The sequence below is a fragment of the Tachyglossus aculeatus genome, chromosome 12 (assembly GCF_015852505.1).
Source record: "Tachyglossus aculeatus isolate mTacAcu1 chromosome 12, mTacAcu1.pri, whole genome shotgun sequence".
Lineage (NCBI taxonomy): Eukaryota > Metazoa > Chordata > Mammalia > Monotremata > Tachyglossidae > Tachyglossus > Tachyglossus aculeatus.
Genome location: NC_052077.1, coordinates 38,377,926 through 38,391,837, shown reverse-complemented (window position 1 = coordinate 38,391,837; position 13,912 = coordinate 38,377,926). Strand labels below are relative to the sequence as shown.

Sequence of the window (13,912 nt, the reverse complement as noted above, 5' to 3'; positions counted from 1 at the left end):
ATTACATATCTATTCTATTTATTTTGTTTTGTTAGTATGTTTGGTTTTGTTCTCTGTCTCCCCCTTTTAGACTGTGAGCCCAAGGTTGGGTAGGGACTGTCTCTATATGTTGCCAATTTGTACTTCCCAAGCGCTTAGTACAGTTCTCTGCACATAGTAAGCGCTCAATAAATACGATTGATGATGATGATGATTATTATATGCTACAATAATGTAGTGATAGTAATTGTGGAGCGCTTACACTATGCCAAACATCAGATCACCTTGTAACCTCCCCAGTGCTTAGAACAGTGTTTTGCACATAGTAAGCACTTAATAAATGCCGTTATTACGATTCATTCAATCGTATTTATTGAGCGCTTACTGTGTGCAGAGCACTGTACTAAGCGCTTCTCCCACTTCCCTCTGAGTCACCCTGACTCTTCATTCATTCCCCCGTCCTAGATCCACATCACTTATGGCCATATCTGCCTTTTATTTATTTCTACTCACGTCTCTCTCCCGCTCTAGACTGTAAGCTCATTATGGGGAGGAAATGTGTCTGCTTAGAGAAGCAGCGTGGCTCAGTGGAAAGAGCCCAGGCTTTGGAGTCAGAGGTCCTGAGTTCAAATCCCCACTCCGCCAATTGTCAGCTGTGTGACTTTGGGCAAGTCACTTCACTTCTCTGGGCCTCAGTTCCCACATCTGTAAAATGGGGATTAAGACCGTGAGCTCCCCGTGGGACAACCTGATCACCTTGTAACCTCCCCAGCGCTTAGAACAGTGCTTTGCACATAGTAAGCGCTTAATAAATGCCATCATTATTATTATTATTGTCATTCATTCATTCATTCAATCGTATTTATTGGGCACTTACTATGTGCAGAGCACTGTACTAAGCACTGTGGAAGTATAATTCAGCAATAGAGACAATCTCTACCCAACAACAGGCTCACAGTCGTTACTGTACTCGACCAAGCCCTTAATAATAATAATGATAATAATAATAATAATAATAATAGTAATGGCATTTATTAAGCACTTACTATGTGCAAAGCACTGTTCTAAGCGCTGGGGAGGTTACAAGGTGATCAGGTTGTTCCACGGGGGGCTCACAGTCTTAATCCCCATTTTACAGATGAGGCAACTGAGGCTCAGAGAAGTGAAGCGACTTGCCCAAAGTCACCCAGCTGACAAGTGGTGGAGCCGGGATTTGAACCCATGACCTCTGACTCCAAAGCCCGGGCTCTTTCCACCGGGCCACACTGCTTAGTACAGTGCTGTGCACAAATTAGGCGCTCAATGAATATGATTGAATGAATGAATTAATGAATGCGGGGGCATTACCACTTGTCTACAGTGTAACCTAGGGCAAGTCACTTCACTTCTCTGTGCCTCAGTTTTATCATCTGTAAAATGGGGGTAAAATTCTTCTTTTCTCTCACTTGTATGTACCCAGTGCTTGGCACACCGTATATGCTTAATAAATAGCATCATTATAAGCGTGATTATCATTGTTACTAAGCGTATCTATGGTCTTTACCAACACTTGCCTAAATAGAGTGCTCCTTATTATTATTGTTATTATGGTATTTGTTAAGTGCCCACTATCTGCCAAGCACTGTGCCGAGCTCTGGGGTAGATATAAGATAATTAGGTCGGATGCAGTCCTTGTCTCATGAGAAGCAGCGTGGCTCAGTGGAAAGAGCCCGGGCTTTGGAGTCAGAGATCATGGGTTCAAATCCTACCTCTGCCACTTGTCAGCTGGGTGACTTTGGGCAAGTCACTTCACTTCTCCGGGCCTCAGTTCCCTCATCTGCAAAAATGGGGGTGAAGACTGTGAGCCCCCCGTGGGACAACCTGATCACCTTGTAACCTCCCCAGCGCTTAGAGCGCTTAGAACAGTGCTTGGCACATAGTAAGTGCTTAATAAATCCCATTATTATTATTATTATTATTATTATTATTATTATATGAGATAATCAGTTCGGATGCAGTCCTGGGCTCGTGAGAAGCAGTGTGGCTCAGTGGAAAGAGCCCGGGCTTTGGAGTCAGAGGTCACGGGTTCAAATCCTGACTCCCACCACTTGTCAGCTGTGTGACTTTGGGCAAGTCGCTTCACTTCTCCGGGCCTCAGTTCCCTCATCTGCAAAAATGGGGGTGAAGACTGTGAGCCCCCCGTGGGACAACCTGATCACCTTGTAACCTCCCCAGCGCTTAGAGCGCTTAGAACAGTGCTTGGCACATAGTAAGTGCTTAATAAATCCCATTATTATTATTATTATTATTATTATTATTATATGAGATAATCAGTTCGGATGCAGTCCTGGGCTCATGAGAAGCAGTGTGGCTCAGTGGAAAGAGCCCGGGCTTTGGAGTCAGAGGTCACGGGTTCAAATCCTGACTCCCACCACTTGTCAGCTGTGTGACTTTGGGCAAGTCGCTTCACTTCTCCGGGCCTCAGTTCCCTCATCAGCAAAAATGGGGATGAAGACTGTGAGCCCCCCGTGGGACAACCTGATCACCTTGTAACCGCCCCAGTGCTCAGAACAGTGCTTGGCACATAGTAAGCGCTTAACAAATGCCATCATAATTATTACGTGGGGCTCACAGTCTAAGTAGGAGGAAGAGCAGGCATTGAATCCCCATTTTACAGAAGAGGAAACTGAGGCTCAGAGAAGTTAAGTCCCTTGCCCCAGGTCACACAAGCAGACAAGTGGCAGAGTGGAATTAGAACCCAGATCCTCCCAGGCCTGTGCTCTTTCACCTGGGTCGCATTGTTCAGCACACAGTAAGAGTTGGAGAAGCAGCATGGCCTAGTGGCTGGAGCAGTCAGAAGGTCATGGGTTCAAATCCCGACTCCGCCAATTGTCAGCTGTGTGACTTTGGGCGTCACCTCACTTTTCTTGGAGAAGCAGCGTGGCTCAGTGGAAAGACCCCGGGTTTTGGAGTCAGAGGTCATGGGTTCAAATCCCCGCTCTGCCAGTTGTCAGCTGTGTGACTTTGGGCAAGTTACTTCACTTCTCTGGGCCTCAGTTACCTCATCTGTAAAACGGGGATTAAGACTATGAGCCCCCTGTGGGACAACCTGATCACCTTGTAACCTCCCCAGCGCTTAGAACAGTGCTTTGCACATAGTAAGCGCTTAATAAATGCCATTATATTATTATTATTAGTAGTAGTAGTAGTAGTAGTAGTAGTAGTATTATTATTTTCTGCTCCACAGTTCCCTCATCTGTAAAATGGGGATTAAGAGTGTGAGCCCTATGTAGGCAGGGACTGTGTTCAACCCGATTTGCTTGTATCCACCCCAGCGCTTAGTACAGTGTCTGGCACATAGTAAGCACTTAACAAATACCATTATTAATATTACTAAGTGCTTAACGAATAGCCCTATAATCAAGAGTTCAGTAAACATCATTGATTTCATTGACTGATTGATTAATTAGCCAGCTCCGGGCAAACCGGGATCAAAACCTGGAGTTTCCAGGTTTTTCCAGCTCCCCAGAGTCGTGCTTTTGATCCCGGATCCAGAACAGCGCTGCATCTCCGACCTGAGGAGTGCCGCCGATTGCTGCACAGATTTCAGGAATTCAGGGAATGTCACAAGTTGTTTTGGCATCTCTCTTGGAATGGGGAAGTTTTCCGGGTTGCACTTTCCCCGCTCAAGTTTGGGAAACTGGAGAAAACTCCATGTTTCGTGGCCGCCTGAGATTATTCCCTCTGAGGATATTCCCTCAAGCGCTTAGTACAGTGCTCTGCACATAGTAAGCGCTCAATAAATACGATTGATGATGATCCGTATCATCCCGGAAAGTGAAAGGAAGAAGTTCTCTGTTTTATCCATATTGGGCCAAACCAAACCAACAGAGTGTTCTCACCAGGCAAGCCCCAGATTCATTTAATCATACTTATTGAGCGCTTACGCTATTCAGCTTGTACTTCCCAAGCGTTTAGTACAGTGCTCTGCACACAGTAAGCGCTCATTAAAAACGATTGATTGATTGATTGATTGATTACGGAGAAGCAGCGTGGCTCAGTGGAAAGAGCCCGGGCTTTGGAGCCAGAGCTCATGGGTTCAAATCCCGGCTCCGCCAAATGTCAGCTGGGTGACTTTGGGCAGGTCACTTAACTTCTCTGTGCCTCAGTTCCCTCCTCTGGAAAATGGGGATTAAAACTGCGAGCCCCCCGTGGGACGATCTGATCACCTTGTATCCTTCCCAGTGCTTAGAACAGTGCTTTGCATATAGTAAGCGCTTAACAAATACCATCATTATTGTCATTATTATTACCGCGTGCAGAGCACTGTACTAAGCACTTGGGTGGGTATGATACAACGAGCAGACACATTCCCTGCCTACAATGAGCTTACAGTCTAGAGGATGTGTCCATTTACCTCCATCCGTCAGACTGTGAGCCCACTGTTGGGTAGGGACCGTCTCTATATGTTGCCAACTTGTATTTCCCAAGCGCTTAGTACAGTGCTCTGCACACAGTAAGGGCTCAATAAATACAATTGAATGAAGGAATGAATGAACTAGTCAATGGTATTTATTGAGACTTTGCTGTGTACAGAGCACTGATCTGTATATATGAATATATGTTTGTACATATTTATTACTCTATTTATTTATTTATTTTACTTGTACATATCTATTCTATTTATTTTATTTTGTTAATATGTTTGGTTTTGTTCTCTGTCTCCCCCTTCTAGACTGTGAGCCCACTGTTGGGTAGGGACCGTCTCTAGATGTTGCCAACTTGTACTTCCCAAGCGCTAAGTACAGTGCTCTGCACACAGTAAGCGCTCAATAAATACGATTGATTGATTGTTTGATTGATTGACCTAAGCACTTGGGAGAGTACAAGGCAATGGAGTTGGTAGACACATTTCCTGCCCACAAGGAGCTTACCTCCATGAGAAGCAGCATGGCCTAGTGGAAAGAGCCCGGGCTTGGGAATCAAAGGTCATGGGTTCTAATCCCGATTCTGCCACTTGTCAGCTGTGTGACTTTGGGCAAGTCACTTAACGTCTCTGCGCCTCAGTTATCTCATCTGTAAAATGGGGATGAAGACTGTGAGCCCCACGTGGGACAACCTGATCACCTTGCATCTACCCCAGCGCTTAGAAAAATCCTTGACACATAGTAAGCGCTTAACAAACACCGCCATCGTTATTATTGTTAGAGAGACGGACGTAAATCAATCCATCCTATTTACTGAGCACTTACTGTGTGCAGTGCACTGTACAGAGAAGCAGCATGGCTCAGTGGAGAGAGCGGGTTTGGGAGTCAGAGGTCATGGGTTCTAATCCCGGCTCTGCCACTTATCAGCTGTATGACTTTGGGCAAGTCACTTCACTTCTCTTCACTTCACTGCCAATTTGTACTTCCCAAGCGCTTAGTACAGTGCTCTGCACATAGTAAGCGCTCAATAAATACGATTGATTGATTGATTGATTGATTGATTCTCTGAGCCTCCAGTTACCTCATCTGCCAAATGGAGATTAAGACTGTGAGGCCACGTGGGACAACCTGATCACCTTGTATCCCCCGCAGTGCTTAGAACAATGCTTGGCACATAGTATGCGCTTCACAAATACTATAATTATTAGATAGTCCTCCCCCAAGCGCTTAAACCAGTGCTCTGCCCCCTGTAAGTGCTTAATAAATACGGCTGACTGACTGACTGACAAAAACCTGCCTTCAGGTAGAACAGAGCCAGTTTCTGCCCAGAATCACGGGCGCTTCGACGTTAAAGCAGAAAGAGCAAATATCCAAACCCTCACTGGGCTGCTGAGGAGAGTATCATCTGTGGACACAAAGTTGGAAGGGGACCTGCTTCCTCTTTTAAACTCTCTGCAGGGGCCTGGGGCTCAGAGAGGAGGGTCTGAGGGTCGGAAACCAAAGCTGGGTCACTCCCAAACAGGCCCGCGGTTCGGCAGACACTCAGACAGCTCCATTGTCCCTCACTGTACCTGGTTCTCCTCACTGTACCTCGTTCACTCATTCAATCGTATTTATTGAGCACTTACTGTGTGCAGAGCACTGTACTAAGCACTTGGGAAGTACAAGTTTGGAACATATAGAGACAGTCCCTACTCTTTTCGCCTGTCCCGCCGTCGACCCCCGGCCTGGGATGCCCTCCCTCTGCACATCCGCCAAGCTAGCTCTCTTCCTCCCTTCAAAGCCCTACTGAGAGCTCACCTCCTCCAGGAGGCCTTCCCACACTGAGCCCCCTTTTTCCTCTCCTCCTCCCCATCCCCCTGGACCTACCTCCTTCCCCTCCCCACAGCACTTATATATATATTTGTGCAGTTGTATTACTCCATTTATTTTACTGGTACATATTTACTATTCCATTTATTTTGTTAATGATGTGCATCTATTCCACATATTTATTCTATTTATTTTATTTTGTTAATGTGCTTTGTTGTCTGTCTCCCCCGTCTAGGCTGTGAGCCCGCTGTTGGGTAGGGACCGTGTCTATATGTTGCCAACTTGGACTTCCCAAGCGCTTAGCACAGTGCTCTGCACCCAGTAAGCACTCAATAAGTACGATGGAATGAATGAATGAATGAATGAATCTAGCTTTAATTCTATCCGTTCTGACGACTTTGACACCTGTCCACATGTTTTGTTTTGTCGTCTGTCTCCCCCTTCTAGACTGTGAGCCCACTGTTGGGTAGGGACCCTCTCTATCTGTTGCCGACTTGTACTTTCCAAGCGCTTAGTACAGTGCTCTGCACACAGTAAGTGCTCAATAAATACGATTGAATGAATGAATCAATGAATGAAATACCAACATTACTATTATTATTATTACTATAATTATTAGTATGATTCTGGGCGGGGTGAGGGTGCAGGGTGGGATCGCTTCTAGACTGTGAGCCCGTTGTTGAGTAGGGACAGTCTTTATCTGTTGCTGACTTGTACTTCCCCAGCGCTTAGTACAGTGCTCTGCACACAGTAAGCACTCAAGAAATATGATGGAATGAATGAATGAATGAGATGCCAACATTATTATTATTATTATTATTATTATTACTATTATTATTAGTATGATTCTGGGCAGGGTGAGGTTGCAGGGTGGTATCTCTTCTAGACTGTGAGCCCATTGTTGAGTAGGGACCGTCTCTATCTTGTTGCCGACTTGTACTTCCCAAGCGCTTGATACAGTGCTCTGCACACAGTAAGCGCTCAAGAAATACGATGGAATGAATGAATGAATGACATACCCACATTATTATTATTATTATTACTATTATTATTACTATTACTATTATTATGATTCTGGGAGGAGTGAGGGTGCAGGGTGGGATCTCTTCTAGACTGTTAAGTAAGTGCTCAATAAATACGGTTGAATGAATGAATGAATGTCTGGAAGGGGCGTGGCCTGCGCGGATGGAGGCGTGGTCTGTGGATGTTGGGCGTGTCTGACCAGGCGGGGGCGCTGTCTGGTCGGGGTGGGCGTGGCACGTACCGGGTGCGGATTGGCTGGCGACGGGGTGGGCGTGGCCCGCGCGTGCATGGGCGTGGCTTTGCAGAGAGATGGGCGTGACCGGGCGGAAGGGCGTGACCGAAAGGTGACATGGGCGAGGCCTGCGCATGCGTGGGCGTGGCTATCCCTGAGAGGGGCGTGACCGACGGTGGCACGGGCGTGGCCTGCGCATGCGTGGGCGTGGCTATCAGGGAGAGGATGTGACCGACGGTGATGTGGGCGTGGCCTGCGCATATGTGGGCGTGGTTGTACGGGAGAGGGGGCGTGACCGAAAGTGGCGTGGGCGTGGCCTGCGCGCACATGGGCGTGGCTATCCGTGAGAGGGGCGTGGCCGACAATGTCATGGGCGTGGCCCACGCGTGCACCGGCGTGGCTTTGTAGAGAGATGGGCGTGGCCGGGCGGAAGGGCGTGGCCGACGGTGACATGGGCGTGGCTATCCCTGAGAGGGGCGTGGCCGACGGAGGCATGGGCGTGGCCTGCGCGTGCGTGGACGTGGCTACCAGGGAGAAGGGGGTGTGACCGACGGTGATGTGGGCGTGGCCTGCGCACATGTGGGCGTGGCCGTACGGGAGAGGGGCGTGGCCGATAGTAGCATGGGCGTGGCCTGCGCGCGCACGGGCGTGGCTATCCGTGAGAGGGGCGTGGCCGACAGTGTCACGGGCGTGGCCTGCGCGTGCATGGGCGTGGCTATCCTTGAGGGGGCGTGACCGACGGTGATGTGGGCGTGGCCTGCGCGCGCAAGGGCGTGGCTATCCGTGAGAGGGGCGTGGCCGACGGTGACATGGGCGTGGCCTGCGCATATGTGGGCGTGGCTGTACGGGAGAGGGGCGTGGCCGATAGTAGCATGGGCGTGGCCTGCGCGCGCATGGGCATGGCTATCCGTGAGGGGGGCGTGGCCGACAGTGTCACGGGCGTGGCCTGCGCGCGCATGGGCGTGGCTATCCTTGAGGGGGCGTGACCGACGGCGATGTGGGCGTGGCCTGCGCGTGCACGGGCGTGGCTATCCGTGAGAGGGCGTGGCCGACGGTGATGTGGGCGTGGCCTGTTCATGCGTGGGCGTGGCTGCCGGAGAGGTGGGCGTGTCCGTGTGAGGGCTGTCGGGGAGCCGGTTGTTGGCCAAGTTGCGCGCGTCCGTCCGGAGTGGAACGTTGCGGGAACGTTTTGGGAGCGTTTTGGGAACGTTGTGGGAGCGTCGGCGGCGGTTGCGGAGCGTTTTCGGAGGCTGCGTTGCCATGGGTGAGCGGGGCCGCGCGCAGGGCGGGGACTCCGGCGGCCACACGGGCTGCGCCGCTCCGGGCCTCGCTCGCCCCGTCTGCAAAATGGGCAGGCAGTCAGTCAGTCGTGTGGAGTGAGCGCCTGCCGTGTGCAGAGCGCTGTGCTGGACGCTTGGGAAGCCCAAGGAGAGACGGTCCCTGGCCGACAGCGGGCTCGCAGGGTTAGAGAGAGCGGGAGCCCCACGGGGGACCGACCGCCTCGTGGCTCCGGGGGAAAGAGCCCGGGCTTGGGAGTCACAGGTCGTGGGTTCAAATCCCGCCTCTGCCAACTGTCAGCTGGGTGACTTGGGGCAAGTCGCTTCACTTCTCTGGGCCTCAGTGACCTCATCTGGAAAATGGGGATGAAGACTGGGAGCCCCCCCGTGGGACAACCTGATCACCTCGTAACCCCCCTCAGCGCTTAGAGCAGTGCTTTGCACATAGCGCTTGATAAATGCCATCATCATTATTATTATTATTATCACCTTCAGTCATTCATTCATTTAGAGAAGCAGCGGGGCTCAGTGGGGAGAGCCCGGGCTTAGGAGTCAGAGGTCGTGGGTTCAAATCCCGCCTCTGCCAGCTGTCAGCCGGGTGACTTGGGGCAAGTCACTTCACTTCTCTGGGCCTCAGTGACCTCATCTGTCAAATGGGGATGAAGGCTGTGAGCCCCCCGTGGGACAACCTGATCACCTCGTAACCCCCCTCAGCGCTTAGAGCAGTGCTTTGCACATAGTAAGCGCTTAATAGATGCCATCATCATTATTATTATTATTATAGATTGGGAGCCCCACGGGGGGACCGACCACCTCATGGCTCCGGGGAAAGAGCGCGGGCTTTGGAGTCAGAGGTCGTGGGTTCAAATCCCGCCTCTGCCAGCTGTCAGCCGGGTGACTTGGGGCAAGTCACTTCACTTCTCTGGGCCTCAGTTCCCTCATCTGTCAAATGGGGATGAAGACTGTGAGCCCCCCGTGGGACAACCGGATCACCTCGTAACCCCCCTCAGCGCTTAGAGCAGTGCTTTGCACATAGTAAGCGCTTAATAAATGCCATCATTATTATTATTATTATTATCATCTTCAGTCATTCATTCATTTAGAGAAGCAGCGGGGCTCAGTGGAGAGAGCCCGGGTTTAGGAGTCAGAGGTCGTGGGTTCAAATCCCGCCTCTGCCAATTGTCAGCCGGGTGACTTTGGGGCAAGTCACTTCACTTCTCTGGGCCTCAGTTACCTCATCTGTAAAATGGGGATGAAGACTGTGAGCCCCCCGTAGGACACCCTGATCACCTTGTAACTCCCCAGCGCTTAGAACAGTGCTCTGTACATAGTAAGGGCTTAAAAAATGCGATCATTATTATTATTATTATTATTATTACCTTCATTCAGTCATTCATTAATTTAGACAAGCAGCGGGGCTCAGTGGAGAGAGCCCGGGCTTAGGAGTCAGAGGTCATGGGTTCAAATCCCGCTCCACCACTTGTCAGCTGGGTGACTTGGGGCAAGTCACTTCACTTCTCTGGGCCTCAGTTTCCTCAGCTGTAAAATGGGGATGAAGACTGTGAGCCCCCCGTGGGACAGCCTGATCACCTCGTAACCTCCCCAGCGCTTAGAGCAGTGCTTTGCACATAGTAAGTGCTTAATAAATGCTATCATTATTATTATTATTATTATTATTATTATTATTATTATCACCTTCAGTCATTACCTTCATTCAGTCATTCATTCATTTAGAGAAGCAGCGGGACTCAGTGGAGAGAGCCTGGGCTTAGGAGTACGAGGTCATGGGTTCAAATCCCGCCTCCGCCACTTGTCAACTGGGTGACTTGGGGCAAGTCACTTCACTTCTCTTGGCCTCAGTTCCCTCATCTGGAAAATGGGGATGAAGACTGTGAGCCCCCCCGTGGGATACCCTGATTGCTTTGTAATCCTCCCCAGCGCTTAGGGCAGTGCTTTGCACATAGTATGCGCGTAATAAATGCCATCGTCATTATTCTCTGTGCCTCAGTTACCTCATCTGTAAAATAGGGATTAAGACTGTGAGCCTCCCGTGGGACACGCTGATTGCCTTGTAACCTCCCCAGCGCTTAGGGCAGTGCTTTGCACATAGTAAGCGCCTAATAATTGCCATCGTTATTATTCTCTGTGCCCCAGTTACCTCATCTGTAAAATGGGGATGAAGACTGTGAACCCCCCGTGGGACACCCTGATTGCCTTGTAACCTCCCCAACGCTTAGAACAGTGCTTTGCACATAGTAAGCGCTTAATAAATACCATTGTTATTATTCTGTGGCTCAGTGACCTCATCTGTAAAATGGGGATGAAGACTGTGAGACCCCCGGTGGGACACCGTGATCACCTTGTAACCTCCCCAGCTCTTAGAACAGCGCTTAATAAATGACATTATTATTATTATTATTATTATTATTATTATTATTGTTATTATTCAGTCGTATTTATTGAGCGCTTAGTGTGTGCCGAGCACTGGACTAAGCGCTTAGCACTGTGCCTTGCGCCTACCCCAGCGCTTAGAACAGTGCTTGGCACATAGTAAGCACTTAGCACTGTGCCTTGCGCCTACCCCAGCGCTTAGAACAGTGCTTGGCGCATAGTACGCGCTTAACAAGCAGCGTGGCATAGTGGAAAGAGCCCGGGCTCGAGTGAGTCCGAGGTCATGGGTTCGAATCCCGGTTCTACCACTTGTCTGCTGTGTGACCCTACTATGTGCCAGACACGCTACTAAGCGCTGGGGTGGATACAGCGTGGCTCAGTAGGAAGAGCCCGGGCTCGGGAGTCAGAGGTCGTGGGTTCTAATCCCGGCTCCGCCACTTGTCAGCTGGGTGACTTTGGACAAGTCACTTCTCTGGGCCTCAGGGACCTCATCTGGAAAATGGGGATGGAGAGTGGGAGCCGCACGTGGGACAACTTTGATCACCCTTGTATCTACCGCAGCGCTTAGAACAGTGCTTGGCCCATAGCAAGCGCTTAACAAATCGACGATTACCGTCTCTCTGCGGCCCTCTGTCGTCACACAGCCCATAACGGGCCGTCCCTGGGGGGGGGGGGGGGGCGGGGGGGGGGGCACACAAACCCCCTCCTGGGACCCCCCCCTGCCGAGGAGACAAGAGTTTTGGGGAAAGAAAAAAGGCCCCCACCACGGCCACGGAAACTTCTGCTCGCTCCCCATTGCGATCCTCGCGGGCCGCCCGCCGCCCCTCCCCGGCCCGCCACAGCCCGCTCCTCCGGCTTCCCTGGTTTCTGCCTGGGGCCACAGACGGGCAGAGACAGAGAGAGAAAAGACGGGAGAGAGAGAGAGTAAAGGGAGGAGGGGGGGGAGAAAAAGAGAGAGGAGAGAGAAAAGGGGAGATGGAGAGAGAAGGGAGATGAGAGGAGAGGGAGGGAAAGGGGAGAGTGAGAAAAAGAGAGAGAAGAGAAAGGGGAGAGAGAGGAGAAGAGAGGAGGGAGAAAGGAGGAGAGGGAGAGAGAAAGGGGAGAGGGAGAAAAAGAGGAGAGAGAAGAAAAGGGAGAGGAGAGGGAGGGAAAGGGGAGAGTGAGAAAAAGAGAAGAGAAAGGGGAGAGCGAGGAGAAGAGAGGAGGGAGAAAAGAGGAGAGGGAGAGAGAAAGGGGAGAGGGAGAAAAAGGGAGAGGAGAGAAGAAAAGAGAGAGGAGAGAGAAGAAAAGGGAGAGGAGAGGAGAGGGAGGGAAAGGGGAGAGTGAGAAAAAGAGAAGAGAAAGGGGGGAGTGAGGAGAAGAGAGGAGGGAGAAAAAGAGAGGGAGAGAGAAAGGGGAGAGTGAGATAAAGAGAGAAGAGAGGGGAGATGGAGAGAGAAGAAAAGGGAGATGAGAGGAGAGGAAGGGAAAGGGAAGAGTGAGAAAAAGAGAGAGAAGAGAAAGGGGAGAGTGAGGAGGAGGGAGAAAAGAGGAGTGGGAGAAAAAGAGAGAAGAGAGAGAGGAGGGAGAGAAGAGAGAGGGAGAGAGAAAGGGGAGTGAGAAAAAGGGAGATGAGAGGAGAGGGAGGGAAAGGGGAGAGTGAGAAAAAGAGAGGGAGGGAAAGGGGAGAGTGAGAAAAAGAGAGAGAAGAGAAAGGGGAGAGTGAGGAGAAGAGGAGGGAGAGAGAAAAAGGGAGAGGAAGAGAGGAGAGGGAGAAGAAGAGAGGAGAGAGAATAGAGGAGAGAATAGAGGGAGAGAGAATAAAGAAGAGAGGAAAGGGGAAAGTGAGAAAGAGAAAAGAGGAGAGGGAGAGAGAGGAAGGGGAGTGAGGGAGAGGAGAGAAAAAAGAGGAGAGAAGAGAGGGAGGGGAGAGAAGAGAGACAAAAGAGAAGAGAAAGAGAAAGGAGAGGGAGAGAGAAAAGAGACGGGAGAGGGAGAGAGGAGAGAAAAGAGAAGGAAGAGAGGAGAGAAATAAGAGATTAGAGAAAAAAGTTGAGAGAGGAGAGAGAAAGAGAGATAGAAAGAACTTATGTGTCTCTAGTCCAGCCCTGGGTTCTTTTCATTGGTTATTGGGGTTTTTTTTGCCCCTTTTCAAATGTTATGTTAAACACTTGTAGTGTGCCAGGCACTGTACTAAGCGCTGAGGTAGATTCAAGATAATCAATTTGGACACAGTCCCTTTCCCACATGGGGCTCACACTCTTAAACCCCATTTTACAGATAAGGGAACCGAGGCACAGAGAAGTTAGGTGACTTGCCACGGTCACACAGCACACAAGTGGCGGATCCGGGATTAGAACCCAGGTCCTTTGACTCCCACTCTCCACTAGACCATGCTGTTTCTCCACTAGCCACGCGCAATGGCTGCACAGCATCCTTCAGCTCTTAGGTGGGGTTAGTTGATGGACCGTGGCCATGCTGATCATCTCCCCCGGCGCTTAGTACAGTGCTCTGCACATAGTAAGCGCTCAATAAATACGATTGATGATGATGATAGTAAGTTCTTAACGAACACCCTGATGATTGGTGCTGCCCCCCCCCCCCCCCCCATATTTTGCAGAACTATTGTGGGACACATTATCCCCAAGGTACTGGGTTCGGGGTGTGGGGACTGTACATATGTATATATGTTTGTACATATTTATTACTCTATTTTGCTTGTACCTATCTATTCTATTTATTTTATTTTGTTAATATGTTTGGCTTTGTTCTCTGTCTCCCCCTTCTAGACTGTGAGCCCACTGTTGGGTAGG

General features: G+C 50.2%; 1 protein-coding gene across 1 annotated transcript in view; it reads left to right on the top strand.

Moving 5' to 3' along the window:
* The first annotated feature begins 8,606 nt into the window (after positions 1–8,606).
* Positions 8,607–13,912, top strand: part of GPM6A (glycoprotein M6A) — a 242,107-nt gene continuing 236,801 nt past the window's right edge. The window contains exon 1 of the mRNA XM_038755161.1: positions 8,607–8,716. Coding sequence (XP_038611089.1) covers positions 8,713–8,716 — 4 coding nt within the window. The 5' untranslated portion in view covers positions 8,607–8,712. The remainder of the gene's footprint in view (positions 8,717–13,912) is intronic.